Below are 14,679 nucleotides of genomic sequence, written 5' to 3' on the forward strand. Positions count from 1 at the left end.
CGTACTGTATTTCCACCGCTCAGTGTCCAATCATGCAAAATACTATGTGGGCACCTCGTCAGCGCCAGCACCTGGCTCAGATAGCTTGGAGCTATAAGTGGCTCAAGGCCCCATTCATCATCGGGGCACCTATGCGGGCTCTTGCTGGCCCAGAGCTCGCAATCGAGATATCCGCTGCCGGCGGCCTGGGGTTTATCGGACCGCCTGTGAAGATTGCGGATGCGGGCGCCGATCTGGCCAAGGCTTCACAACTCGCGCGAACCTCAGCTTCACCCGCACTGTCAGCCCATCTAGCCACCTCCGGTACCTTGCCTGTTGGCATTGGATTTCAGACATGGACTACAGCTTTGGATGAGGCAGTAGGTAGCTTGCAGCAGCATAAGCCTTGTGCGGTCTGGCTGTTTGCGCCAAAGCGTGGCCAGGAAGAGCTTGATGAATGGACAGTAGCACTTCGCAAGGCTGAGCCTGAGATTCAGGTATGGATCCAGGTGGGCACATTGAGAGAAGCTGTCGCAGCAGCCGCAAGCTCGTCCCCACCGGATGTCCTGGTGGTTCAAGGTGCAGAGGCCGGCGGGCACGGCAGAGCGGAGGATGGCGTCGGGTTGCAGGCCCTATTCCCAGAAGTCTTCGATGCGACATCCGAATGCAGCATACCTCTGATCGCTGCGGGTGGTATTGCAGATGGGAGAGGTCTTGCAGCAGCGCTCTCTTTGGGCGCTGCAGGCGGCGCGATGGGAACCCGATTGCTCGCCGCCAATGAAACTCGCATCAGTACAGGCTACCAAAACGAGGTGGTTCGAGCCAGCGACAGCGCAACATCAACGGTTCGCACGCACCTATACAACCATCTACGCGGTACCTACGGATGGCCTCAACAATTCGCTCCTCGAACTGTTATCAACAGGAGCTGGATAGACCATCAAGAAGGGGTGTCTTTTGATAAATTGAAGATATTACACGACGACGCCGCCAAATCGGGCGACGCGGGTTGGGGCCCCAATGGTCGGCTTGCGACGTATGTTGGCGCTGCCGTTGGCCTAGTTCATGATGTAAAACCCGCGGCATCCATCATTGCCGAAACTCGGGACGAGGCGAGGGCCATTTTTACATTCAATTCAAACTTTTTGGGTGGTGGCGAATGATTTAGAAGTAATGTAACAATATTCATTATATATGGTCCAATTTGCCGAGGTCATGAGCTTGATCCTCGTTGACAGAACCACCGTAACGGGCTTTTCTGAGGCAGTCAGAGACCTACTGCATCAGAGGAGAATATTCGCATACTATGCACGAACAATTAGCCCTAAGCCCTCGGATTTGTTTCCTTGCGCTTTTACCAAGGCGAGGCCAGCCGGCGTGACTTTTTGGAACTTTGTTTGAATTGTGGTTGCCATCCATCGAGCCCCTTGCCGCCACCGTCCCTCAGGGAATCCTGCAACAGCCAGAATGCGTTGGTAGTCACATGTAAGCCGACGAGACTTCGTATTTCCCCCTTGGAAGATTAAACAGAGGCAAGTTGTAACCCATGTTAATGTTTATACGCCCGAGAGTAAATTTGAGAATGCGACCATACCTACGATTCAAGGTCCGGAGCAAGGGCACTCTCATAAGCTCGTTTCCGGCACTAACATTGGAAGAATGGGGAAACACGCGAATTCGCATTAGTACAGGCACACAGAGAGAATGCCTACTTTATCAATAATTCGAGTTTATAGTGATTTCCCGACACATCAATTGTATATGGGTTGTATTCATGGTACCGACTGCGCGATGAGAGCTGCTCCGAGACTTGAGCCGTCCTTTGTCAGTCCAATTTTGACTCTGGCCTCGCCTTCCGGCCCTATCCCCGGCAAAGCTCGCAGCGCTCGTCTGATTTCCTCTTCAAATCGTGGATAATGCTCGAATAATGAGCCATCAATGCCTATCTCGATGCAACCCGCGGCTGCATCTAGCGTTTTGTCAGAGTCGAGCGTCGCAGCATCGTCATCCACCTGTCGTCGGCCAAAAAGGCAGACAGCTCCGCCGAATCTCAGCCACTTGCACCACCGTTTCCACTTTGAAGTAGCAATTGGCTTGAGCATCGGCACTAAAGGCGCGAGCCTCCCTGATTGAATCACGATTGCTGCCATTGTTGCTCCCGCGAGCTGAGCCGCACGTTTCATAATCGCAGCTCCTAGAAGTAGGAGTGCTTGGACGTCGTTGTTGTTGACCTCATCGACATCCAATGTCGCAGAAATCTTCTCCGCCACCGTTTGCCACTTTGTTGCTTTTGGGTCGTCAAAGCTAGTGGCTAGCATTGATATTAAAGCCGCGTCGATAGAGTATGGCCTTTTCAGCATGGACCCAGGTTTGGCTGGTATTTGAAGCTGTCTCGATGAAATCAGATCCAACATAGCAAGCCTCAGAAGCTCACCAAGATAAAGTCCAGATGTTCGCTTCTCGAAAAGTTGTTTCCCTGGCGAAGAGCTCTCCTGATCGAGCACACTATCGTAGACACAGCCGGGTAAAGCCGATGGCGCTTGGTCAAACCACGCTCCCCACTCTGTATTAATGACCATGACAGAATCTTGAGAGTTCATCCCGGTGTTTGGTTGAAGCAATTTTCTAATTCTAGTCATATCTTCGGCGTATGCGGCGTTTGTACCTGTCCCAAAAATTGCGCCGATTAAAGGACTTCCTGCTTGTGATGAGGTGTATGCCTTGGCCATCAATGTGCCAACGCTATCATTTGTGAGCGCAGTAACACGGACATGCAATTTCTGTCGGTCAATGGCTTCTTGGAGCATAGAGCAAGGATCCTTCCCAATGGCATCCGGAATATCCCAACCCTTGTCCCATTGAAGCATGGTACCATGGTTGACAGAATGGCTAGCATACGTGAAGCTGAAAGTGAAGCCGAGTTTGCGAGCGTCTTCTGAAGCTGGAGTCGTTGAAGTATTCTTTTTGGCGTTTAATTCTGGATTTTCGAGGAGAAAAGTAGCCAAGCTTTTCGCGATAAAATCGAACAAAGGCTCGTGCCTTTGATTGGTTGTCAACGACCGCGGAACTGTATGCTTTGACTGTTTCATCGAGTATGTCGAATTACCGTGCAGCTCAACCGCAGAGATGCGACAATGGGTGCCACCAAGATCAACTGCAAGGAAAACTCCCGTTTCTGACCCATTCGGTATATTAGTCACGAAAGATGGAATTTGCGTGCCACCATTCTCCTCCAACGCTTCACCTGCAATATTTGTCAGTAGATAGTTCCTGGTAAATAGATTTTGGGTACCAACTGATATAATGCAGGCAGTGGTCCGTCGCACCGCGTATGTCAGCCACGCTGAGAGAGAATCCAGCTACTACACCTTGTACACCCACACCAGAGGGCGCAGCTTTGCCCGCCATTGCACCGGGAATGAATTAGAATGCCCTTTGCATGAAGTCGACTGCTATAAAGAAAGCACTTTTATACTGAGCAGGTGTTTCCAAAAATGCCTCGCCGGCGATTTAGCAACGCATTGCTCAACTCCGGGTGTCATCACTCTACGCTGGGCCACTATAAGCGCAGTCCTGCCAGTAGCCCGGCAATACCCGGTGAACTTCGGCGGACACTGCCGGACGCAACATTTCAGCAAGACCATAACTAACTACAGTAATCCGTTCTTGCCCATTCATTGTTGGGTTGCGATATTGATGCCCTGTCGCTGGCTTGCGAGCTCAAGAACTCCATTTGTTCGACACGAGCTCCGGCAAAGTCCGGGATAATTTTCAAGTACGGCTCGCGGTACGAAACGCCTAGATTTGTCGGCGGCATTCTATTCGTAAATAAGCTGGCCCACCACGATCATTATGTTAGGACTTACGGATCTGTCCATGCTACCCAATTCAGCACAATACTCCGTACTCACTCTCAGCCCCGGACGCACCACAAGAACTGGCCCTGATGACACATCCCTGACACCTGTAGTAAGCATGGCGCACTGTGTACTTTGAATGTAGGACTCTGATATGCTGTTACCACCAGCTGTCCCAACTATACTAATAGATGAGGTGGAGTTCAACCCCGCATTCCCCAACTCCCCGGAAACACATCATCTCAGGATTGACTCTGAGTCGGCGAACAAATATTTGCGTACACTAGAGCTGTATTTCCCGCAAATTCTTTGATAGATTGCGGCTCAGCGCAGCCGGACAGGGCAGTGCCTAGAGTCGCCAGCAGCGCCTGCCCGAGACCAGAACTCTGACGATGGAAGACGAGTCAGGAGAGCCAAAGGCGCGAAAGGCCTGTAGTAAGCACCCCGAAGTTTAGTTGGCAGATGCATCCGGGAAGCAGATTGCTAATGCTGGCGTAGTCAACTGTCGCAGACAGAAAATGAAATGCAGAATAGATGCGGGTAACACTTGTCGACGCTGTGAGCGAGCCGGGCTTCCCTGCATCTTCGTACCGAGAGCCAATGCCTCTGCATTCATGGTACCAGCCTCGATGCCTTTGGCGGAAATGGCATCCTACGACGTGACACGTGACATCTTACGGCGCGTCAAGATAATCGAGGACCACCTCGGTCTTCCCATCACGGGCAAACTTGAAGATGCAGGATCGAAGCCCGTGGTTACGCCGACAACTCAATGCGCGCTAATTCCGGAGGACAACACTGGCGATGGCCGTCTCCAGCACTTATGGGATGCGGCCGCGACCCTTGAGAGGTGTACGACTGGAACTTATGATGCATTGCTCTGGGACAAAAACACTATACAGTATCTTTGGCAGACGTATGAGGCGCTCCTACGCAACAAAAAAAAGAAAAAAAAAAGTTGGTCGCTGACAACTTCACAGATTTCATGACAAGATGCCGGGTCTTCACTTTTTCCCAAGTAAAGATATATTCTCTTCTCCGCAACCTCTATTACTAGCATCTATGCTGTACTGCTCAAGCACTCGAGGATCTGCTGAGTATGCTGCTCTTTCGACAGGCTATTTCAGAGTATTAAGCTGCGCCATCTCGCAATTGAGCATACCAGGCAGTGAGCTCGCCATCCCATTCGATAGCCCTGCCGACTCAGAGGCTATTGCGTTCCATTCTGTCCTCGGGATAGTGCTAGCGAGTCTGCTCAACGAAGCCAAGGTTCGCGAAACCGGGCTCTGGATTTCCATTGCGTACAATCTGATCCTCGAGCATTGCCCGCCACAAATTGACGAGAATATTTTCGATTGGCCGAAGATCCTCAAGGGCGTGCAGATAGTTGACCTAGAACACGCATCGCTACATCTGACATGCCCCGTGGTCCCAATAGAGCCCCCATTCTCAGCACTGCAAATTCCACATCACGATCCTCTATATCGACTATCTCGAATGATGCATACAGGTCTCTCGCGATTCTCTGGTCGTGGCTTGCCCGCCATTTGGTCTTGTTTCACGAGCAACATGAGGAGCGGCGTTCAGTCGTCCATTCCGTTCACACCCATCGACGCCGCAGTCATCAGGGACTGGGCAAGAAGCTTAGACGATTGGCTCGTGGAATTTGCCAAGACTGGTGACGAGACTAATCAGCAGCGCACAATTGTCTTCCGTCAATACGTGCTACATCGCCTTGTAGTCCTGTCAATATACCACCCAGCTCGCGGCTGTAATTTGCAATCGAATAGCATCACATTGCATGAGCAACACGAGCTTCTTGTCTCTGCTAGAGCTACATTGAAGTTGCATCTTCATGACAAGTCGATATGGTCAAATTGGGACTTGGTCATGATAACATGGGCAGCCCTCATTGTACTACAGGGGGTAGAGGCTGGCGCCGGCGAACAGGACGGTAAAGACTTCCTAATTTTACTAATACTATGGATTGCGGCTGACTTGGACTAGACTTTCAAAGTATTCGGATACATCTGAATCTATTACGCGATACTAATGAGATGAAGCCAAGTTTACGCGAAAAGCTGGCTGCACGCCTAGAACAGCAACTCGATTCCCTGCATACTCCAAGTCCGTCTGCGGCTCATCATCTCTCAGTAGATATAACCCAGAATTTGGACTACTCGTGGCAGCTGTTTGACCAGGCAATCATCGAACAAGTCATGGATCCGTTTTGGATGCGGGAAAATAGCAATCAATCAGCAATACCCCATTAGCAAGAATGTATAGGATGATGGACGAGACAATGTACGATAACTACGCGAGGGAATCTGCGTGAATAAAGATGTTTCTTCAGCCAACATAATACATCGACCTGTGAGGCCGGTCTTGATACTGAATGTGTAACACACGGCGAGCCTAGATAGATGCCTAGCCCTGTTTTACGGATCACAAATCCATATTGTATTTTCCAGATCCTCTTGTGCGGGGACTTGCGTCTCTATTTTTGGTGGTGCCTCTTGATACCGACACTTGCCGCTCTAGTATCGCCCATTGTCCATATCGAGATTCAATATCTCCTAGATTTGGACTTATTGCTCAGCTCAAAGCTAGCGGTGTATATCTGCTACGCCCGAACCCCCTGTTTTTCAACTCGGTATCATCAGTCTTGCAGCGCCGCAAGCTGAGCGGAGCCGCCGTCTCGAATAAAGCTCTGGGCACTTGGCATCTTCAACAACGGTCGCATTTCTTCATTTGGCTCTATTTTGGCGAAAAAGTTTGGTCCAGGGCGTATTTCGAAGTTAAACCACCATTCAGAAAGCACTGTACATATCACCAACAATTTACCCTGGTGTAAAAGACTCGGTCATTTCGGGGTGCTCTTGAGTCTCACTGGTCGCTCCAGTAAGCTCGCATTGGTCGCTGCACCACGAGAAGGCAGCTGTGAGCTTAAATGACGTGAGAAGAGAGAGAGACAGAGAGACAGAAAGATATAGGTTCCATGATCTGTTAATTTCGAGCTGATGATGAAGCTGCTACGAACGTGTCTGAAAAGAGACTGTGGTCACCCAAAGTGGCCCACCAAAGGCGATGTGCCGTAGGCGTGTGGCTTGGACAGCAAAGTTCAGCTAAACAGAGCAAAATCATTGTTAGAAACAAACGACAATATGGATAAAAAAACCAATGTATGTTTCTATCTATACTCGTTCTTGCCTTCCAATCAAAAAGCCGTGGAAAATTACTCACGGACAAAGGACGGTAGTGCGTTCCTCTATCACTGCTCACAAGCTGTACATCTATGGCCGGCTGCTACAGCGTTTATTTTTGAAGCTAAACTCGAGCAGCAATTTTGTAGACTGTAAGCACAGCTTTATGGTCAGAAGGCCACTCATTATCAGAGTGGTTTGGCTGAGGAGTTGGCTGCCCTTCTACCACTGCTTTCGAATCTACAACCGTAAGCTTCCGACCCTTGTGATAAACAAAGTCAATGCGGTCCATGGGTTCTTTCCGCCCTGCATTATCCAGGTATATCGGAGACCATGTGTTTCCGGGCTCAGAAAGAGGATCCGTGTGTATAACACGATATGAGTCTACCAGACCGGCATCCGCAGGGTATTTAGACGTCGGCCATTCCGTGTACCCAACGCCGCAGTGCTGATCCTTTGTAGCATCGGTCCAATCAAGATGAGAAGGGGCATTGAAGTCACCTGTAAAGATCAGTGGGACCTCTTCAGCATTGTCGCTGCTGCTCTTCATGCTTTTCAAGATGGCGGTGATTTGTGGTGTTCGACCGGATTGAGCCTCACGGCGCATGACTTCGTCGAAGCTCATATGATCGAAACAAAAGTCATACGGCCCATAAGGATCATAACCCAAATGACAATTCCAAAATATGATATCGTTCACTGTGCGGTCGAGGCCAATGCGCACCGCGCCGGACCTGTCAGGAGCGTCCAGAACCTCTGCGATATGGTACCGACTAATGATGGCCACTTCGGGGCCCTGCCAGGAGTGCCACCCAAGTGCGCGAGCCAGGCGAATTCCATGTCCTCCGCCGCTTTCTTGTAACCCCACAATGTCGATGTTGTTCTGTGCCAAGAAACGGATCTGCTTTTCATGGTAGTTGTTCACAGGTTGTCCACCAACCCAAAGGTTGAAGCTCAGAACGCGAATCTTCTCTACCAGTGGTTCTGAGATGTTTCTTACGGGAATTTTGACCCTGATTTCTGCAGAAGCTCCACTATTCTCGACTTGAACTCGGACGATTGTGTTGCTGGCGTCAGCTGGCGGGATCCCGGTGATGATACCATTGTCATCCACCTTGGCCCAGGAATCATCCTCTAACGTAGAGAAGAGAGTGTTCGGATCACCTGCTCGATTGACAAGATTCCCCACGTTGGCCGTAAAGGGCTCTCCCTGGCGAGCGTTGTGTGTAGTAAAAGTGTCTGTAAATACGACCAGATCACTGGGGTCGCCGAGATTGATAACAATTGGTTTCGCTAGTAGCTGGTATCCGCCCTTCGCTAGAAGATAGGCTTTGTATGTTCCGCTTCTTAATTTTCCCGGCGAAACGAAGACGGTTCCTTTCTCCGATGGCGCCCAAGCCCAGGCCAGCGAATCCTGTACGTATTCGCTGTTGTCCGGTCCACCTCCGTAGGCATAATAGATACCGATCCAGTTCTGATCGTTTGCGACAACGGAGCTATAGTTGAATGTAAAGCTCGGTTTCGAGGGATCGATAGCAATGTTGCCAGGTAATTTTTCGAAGTCTGGCTGTTGTTAGGGTCACACGGCTGCCTAGGTGGCTAGCCTGGCTGTCCCAGGAGAACTTGCCTGGCATGGTGGGTGGATGAAGAAAGTTGGACGATGTTTCCGTGGAGGCGCAATGCGAATGGGATCTTTGTCAGATTATGGAGAAATGAAAGTGGTCAAAACTGACACTATATATCTCAGTGCACATCAGTGCACGAGATGGTAGCCATCAAAGGGATCCACGATTGCATCACTCAACTGCTGTAATAAACCCACTTTGCGGGGGGCAAGTTACATAATTGGCCACCTTATTTTCCGCACTCCGTATGTATTTTCTTTTTTCCCCTGTTGGCGGTGAGGGGTTGGGTTTGATGAACGGAGAACGAGAAATCACAAGAAGACATGGTATTGAGGGGAGGAAAATGATGGAGGGGATCTACAGAAACATGTGTAGATTCCTTTTTCATCTACGTTCCTAGTTGTCAGTTACCAGCCAGTGCCAGCCAGTGCCATAACATAGGTACACATACATATACAAGCCGCGGGTTGGCTCTGCACTAGTCCTTCTCCCAAGAGCCTTGCCCTACGGGTCTATGTGGCTAGATAGAAGGTCTGGCATTGCTCCCTAGACAAGCGTTGGTTTCAATGGCATTGTATGTTTTGTTGATCTCGGCTTACACTGGGCTGCTTTCCTTGAGAGAGAGGTTCATGCTCTAACTTTTACCCCAGAGAAGGCTGATGATTGTGAGGCTCTTGGTACTAGGAATAGATTGGGACAAGCCCAAGTTGTTGGCAGGCACAGCCCACCAGCTGAGTTGGCAGTTGGCAGGCACCCATGGAGGGTCACTGACGCCGCCACCCTCCTATGTAGATCGCTTCTTCTTTCATCAACATCATCATCACAATCGAGGTTTTTCATCGCTTCCGCTCGTGCCGTGACCTTCTCTCTTTGACCCCCATTACCAGTTCCATCTTTCGACTTTTTATTCAATTGCACTCATGTCACCGATGGTTTTGATTCGGCGACATTCTTCTCTATTGCTAAGCCAGGACGTGATTTTTACATGGTTGGTATCCCGGATCAAGCTCTCCCACAGATGAGTGTAGGCCTATTTGCGGAGGTTGGTGCAAAATTGCCAGTAATCCGCCTTGGCAATCGCCAAGAGATGGAGCAGCTGGTAACTACTTGGAACTCGCTGTGCGTAAAGGCGTGCTACCCTTCTTCAAAGTCATGCCAACTCTGGAAGCGACGTGCGGAAAAGCGATGGACAAACAAAGGGCAACAAATTCCGATCTCGCTGCACTCTTTCGGATTATAATGAGGCTTTCGGGTCCAAGTCGGCCATTTCAAGTTCTTCGCCAGTGTCGAATAGATTTGGATGAGCCAAGTGGTAGATAGAAACTGTGCAGAGTACTGATGTATGGAGCTCGCATTCGGCTCAATACGCTATCCTCCTGCTTTGGACAGCCAATTTTGACTCTGAACATTGATACTTGGCTTATTTCGGCCAGTATCGGATCTCCACGGCTATTAGGACTAATTTGACATATAGTTTGCGATAAGCTTTTGCGTATGTTGCAAACCTTTCGAAGCTTCAATGGGCGCACTACCACTGATGATCTACTCGTTTAGACAAGTTGAAAGCAGTGGCCTCCTCCCTGATCCAGCATATGCGCCCGGTTGCCAAGTGTTTAACAGCACTCAAAGGGGCCACTTGTGTCAAAAGTTCCTACGCCATAACCTCAGCTGGCCATAGGCGGTGGTAACAAGGCGATTTGCGAAAATAGATGCCAGAGCTACAAATATGCTAGGCCACTTTTTACTCTCGTTCTGTCGCAGCACAGAAGCCTACGCTCCTAAGTGAGCATCTAAGACAGCGTGCTCCCGACATAACCCCGTCCTTTTTTCTTCTTGCAATCTTCCATTTTCGTTCGATCTCAGCATACGAATTTGTACGACTTCTTCGAAGCCTTGCGCACAGGATAGCCCAAAAGCACATGTTTCTCTCGAACGGGGTGGGGCGTGAAGAAGCGCTCACAAGAAGTCTCGGATCGGCGCAGATCTCGACACACTGCGCCCCTTTTTCAGCAGAATGATGGGCACACGGGATCCTCCGCCAATCTACATGTTGCGGCATGCCTAAAATGGAGGTTACCCCGAGAGGCTTTAGCCTTGGGAATCGGGCGCAGCACCTCTGGGATATTAAGCTTAAGATCTGCGGTTATATCAATGCTTTAACAAGTGGATAGCACTGGCCTGACATGTCTATTGGCGGGGACGTGATACAGTAGCCTGGACCTGTTGCCCGTGACTTGCCTATTCTGGCAATGAAGAACTTGTTCTCCTCATACTTGTGCTACAAGTTTCATGTAGCTGTGGGTTATTCGTGAAACCCGCAGCCAACGCTCGTTTGGGCCTGACCACTATTTCAGCTCCGTGAGGCCATTTTACTGCCCCTGTGACTAGGTGCAGCATGGTCGAACAAGTATAACCTCGATCAACGATTTGTTGATATGACGGTGTTGGTATATACAATAAGATCAGGGATCCAACGAAGAACTAGAAAGTAAAGTTAATGTCTGAAACAGTTCGATGGATCAAATATTGACTTGTTTTTGTCGTAGTTCACAGTTGAGGACCCCAGATGCCAACCAGCGGTGCGGTGACACCCCTGCGCGCCGAAATGCCCGGTCTGTCTCTATCACACAACAACCAATATACTTGAATCTATCCGGAATCATCCTTTCTACGATGATACACTGTGACCCGCATCTAGTACTGCTCCGTCAGTCATCAGAGCCTTGGGACAGATCGACCAATAAGTGTCCAGATAGGGGAGGAGGCGTCTGGATCGGCATCGCTAAGGCGGCTCACGGCGGCCTATCACGAGACTTTATCAGCTCATTCTACTACTTGACTCCTTGGGCCAGATTGACAGGATTCCAGAAGAGAAGATTTTTGATGTTTGCCATTACTGGAAGTGCGTCCGCGAAACTATATAAACAATGCCAATTCCATGCTATTCTTGTCCAGACCATCCTCATTTCCCGTTCCAAAATCCCAACACTCCTCAACTCTAGGAAACACGATACTTACTTACTTACTCTCATATTCTTACCCACCGCGAAACTCTCAATATGCGCTCTTCAACTCTTCTCGCGCTGCTGCCCCTCGCTTTTGCTGCCCCAGCAACTCGTTCTGGATCTGCTCCGGTCCTTGTGCCCCGTGGCGCCAAGGTCATTGAAGGCAAGTACATTGTCAAGATGAAAGACAATGTCGACGCCGGAGCAAGAGTTTCCATGATTTCCTCTATTGCTGCTGATGCAGATCACACCTACTCTTCCTCGTTTCACGGTTTTTCTGCCAGCCTGACACCGGAAGAGTTGGAGAAGCTCAAAAATGATCCCTCTGTAAGTCCCACCGTTGCCTTTTCTTTCGCATGACGCTGACAAAGTATGGAAAGGTCGAGTTCATAGAACAGGATGCTATTGTAACCATATCCGCAGTACAGCAGAACGCTGACTGGGGCCTGGCACGCCTCTCCAGCCAGAAGCCGGGTGGCAGCACATACACCTACGATGACTCTGCTGGCGCTGGGACCTGCGCGTACATCATTGACACTGGCATCTACACCAACCACACTGTAAGTCTATCGCGAGACTTAAGATATATTCAGATGCGCTGACTCTTCTAAAGGAGTTTGAAGGACGGGCCAAATTTCTGAAAAACTTTGCCGGTGACGGTGACGACAGCGACGGTCATGGCCACGGTACTCACGTGTCTGGCACCATTGGATCCAAGACGTATGGTGTAGCCAAGAAGACAAGCCTGTTTGGCGTCAAGGTCCTTGATGCAAATGGCTCTGGCTCCAAGTTAGTTTATCCCCATGGATCCCGATCCTTGCCCATCTTTTCACTGACAATCGACCCCACACAGCTCCGGCGTCATTGCAGGAATGGACTTTGTCGCCAAAGATGCTTCCTCGCAAAACTGCCCCAAAGGTGTCGTCGTCAACATGTCACTAGGTGGCCCTACCTCTGACGCCGTCAACAAGGCCGCAGCCGGCATCACTAGCGCCGGGCTCTTCCTCGCCGTGGCGGCCGGCAACGAGGCCGCAGACGCTTCCACGTCGTCCCCAGCCTCGGAGGACAGCGCCTGTACTGTAGGCGCTACCGACAAGAATGATCAATTGGCGGAATATTCCAACTTTGGCAAGGCCGTTGATGTGCTCGCCCCCGGAAGCGATATCAAGAGCACGTGGATTGGCGGCAAGACTAACACTATTTCCGGCACCTCAATGGCAAGCCCACATGTTGCCGGCATCGGTGCATACTTCCTCGGCAAGGGCCAGAAGGCCGAAGGACTGTGCGACTATATTGCCAAGAGCGGCCTCAAAGACGTCATCAAGGGCGTTCCCAAGGACACCGTCAACGTCCTGATTAACAACGGCGAGAAATAGCCGATATATATGGTCTAGGGGAACGTATTGGAACTTGTATATTCTCATCAGGCCCGTGTCCTATATTCGGCCTTTGACACATTTAGTATTGAAATCACTTACATAGAAGTCAGCTTATACCGTGTAATGGTAGATTAGCTTCTGTTGAAATGCTTTTCAGACCTGTGAGACCTGTGTCGTAGTCGCAGCTGCAAATGCATACTTCGCACGAGGCATTTCCTGTAAGAGAGTACCGATATTGATCGAGTAGCTAGTGAAAGATCCTTTTAGGCGAGAAGCATATTCCTGCGAGCCCCAAAGGCTTAACAGTGAAGCGCATCTAAGCAATGTGAACTCTTGTCTAGGGCGGCCAAATGATACTAGGGAACGCTACGTCTAGGCAGGGTTACGCAGCAGAGAGCAAAAAGCCTCAGAAGATTCTAGAACATCGAGGAAAATATAAGAGGATCTTGGCCCAAATAATAGAGGCTTATATGGTACTCCTATCAGGCTGACAAGAAGCGAAAGAAGCAGCTGAAATGTTTAATTGGCCCCATGGCTGCTTTCCCTGGCCATTTTAACGCTGCCAACTACATCGCAAATGCGTGGGCTCAGATGCATGTGTCTCCGTATACATTTTTCCGGGCCGTATTTGCTATTTCAGTAAACGAAGTATAAGGTGATAGTGTGCCGTGCAAGAGAGCTTTACATCAAAGCAGATCAATATTCAGGATCACTTCTTCAGCGTTTGTAATAAGCTGGGAGAGCAGTAGCGCGATAGCGTCCGTAGTGGCACGCAAAACCCATACTGGTTTGCTCAGTCACAACTCGAGAATGATACATATGGCAAAATGCTGGTAGTGCTTCAACAATTCCCCCGACTCAAAAAGCAACATGGCCCAAAGAAGAAATTGAATTGTGAATGGTCGTTCGTATCGCCGCGTATAGTTTCTATTGGCAATACGCTTGCGAGCTACCCCCCAGTAAGTCATGGACTTCCTCGCGTCTCAAGCAAGTCCATTTCCAATGTGGAACCTAGCGATACGTATATAGATATAGAAATATGTAAATATAACTATACTCTTTAATACTATATAGAGATAGAGAAAAACTGTAATGCATATCAATTCTATAGTAGACGTAAAGGTTGTTTTAACAGCTAGCATATCCCGTGACGATATTAGTCTTCCTGAAAAGTCCAGTCATGGCCCTACATGAGTCGTGTAGGAGCTTTGGATAGTAGCGACTCGGCATTTAAGGTTAGAGTCGTCTAGTACTGAGTACGGTACTTGAACGCTTAGACGCCAAGACATTGCCGGGATAATGTAGGTAACCCTGACAAATGAGTATCATGCAGGTACCCTAATAAGTGAGTGTAGCCTATGGAGTACAGGTGGTTAGCTTACGTCAGTAGGTACTTTGAGTCTATTACGTACGCATTCAAGGCGTTTGTAATGAATACTTCATATAGCATCTTAAAGTTATATACAAGGTACTCTTGAATATATAACTCATTTCATAATGGGAAGCTATACTCAACAGAATTTACGGCGTATACAAGCTTATTCCTTATATGAAAACATTTCCTAAGAGCCATTTCCAACTTGAATCTTTCCACGCCTTCTAAGTACTTGCTGACACTGTATCTACCGTAT

General features: G+C 49.4%; 5 protein-coding genes across 5 annotated transcripts; 3 read left to right on the top strand and 2 right to left on the bottom strand.

The window, feature by feature from the left end:
* Positions 1–32: 32 nt before the first annotated feature.
* Positions 33–1,142, top strand: V2A60_004225 (nitronate monooxygenase; the record flags this gene model as incomplete). Its single annotated transcript, XM_083255546.1, has 1 exon — positions 33–1,142. The coding sequence occupies one exon, from the start codon at positions 33–35 to the stop codon at positions 1,140–1,142; it is 1,110 nt and encodes a 369-aa protein (XP_083111672.1).
* A 609-nt stretch (positions 1,143–1,751) lies between these two features.
* On the bottom strand, positions 1,752–2,846 carry V2A60_004226 (uncharacterized protein; the record flags this gene model as incomplete). Its single annotated transcript, XM_083255547.1, has 1 exon — positions 1,752–2,846. One exon carries the CDS (start codon positions 2,844–2,846, stop codon positions 1,752–1,754), a length of 1,095 nt encoding a protein of 364 aa, XP_083111673.1.
* A 1,634-nt stretch (positions 2,847–4,480) lies between these two features.
* On the top strand, positions 4,481–5,337 carry V2A60_004227 (uncharacterized protein; the record flags this gene model as incomplete). Its single annotated transcript, XM_083255548.1, has 3 exons — positions 4,481–4,752; positions 4,817–5,213; positions 5,275–5,337. The coding sequence occupies 3 exons, from the start codon at positions 4,481–4,483 to the stop codon at positions 5,335–5,337; spliced, it is 732 nt and encodes a 243-aa protein (XP_083111674.1).
* A 1,826-nt stretch (positions 5,338–7,163) lies between these two features.
* Positions 7,164–8,673, bottom strand: V2A60_004228 (uncharacterized protein; the record flags this gene model as incomplete). Its single annotated transcript, XM_083255549.1, has 2 exons — positions 7,164–8,602; positions 8,667–8,673. 2 exons carry the CDS (start codon positions 8,671–8,673, stop codon positions 7,164–7,166), a joined length of 1,446 nt encoding a protein of 481 aa, XP_083111675.1.
* Positions 8,674–11,723: 3,050 nt separating this feature from the next.
* On the top strand, positions 11,724–13,045 carry V2A60_004229 (peptidase S8/S53 domain-containing protein; the record flags this gene model as incomplete). The annotated part of the gene is made up of 4 exons (XM_083255550.1): positions 11,724–11,996; positions 12,050–12,229; positions 12,283–12,458; positions 12,523–13,045. 4 exons carry the CDS (start codon positions 11,724–11,726, stop codon positions 13,043–13,045), a joined length of 1,152 nt encoding a protein of 383 aa, XP_083111676.1.
* Positions 13,046–14,679: the final 1,634 nt, after the last annotated feature.

The sequence above is a fragment of the Cordyceps javanica genome, chromosome 2 (genome assembly GCF_051103115.1).
Source record: "Cordyceps javanica chromosome 2, complete sequence".
NCBI lineage: Eukaryota > Fungi > Ascomycota > Sordariomycetes > Hypocreales > Cordycipitaceae > Cordyceps > Cordyceps javanica.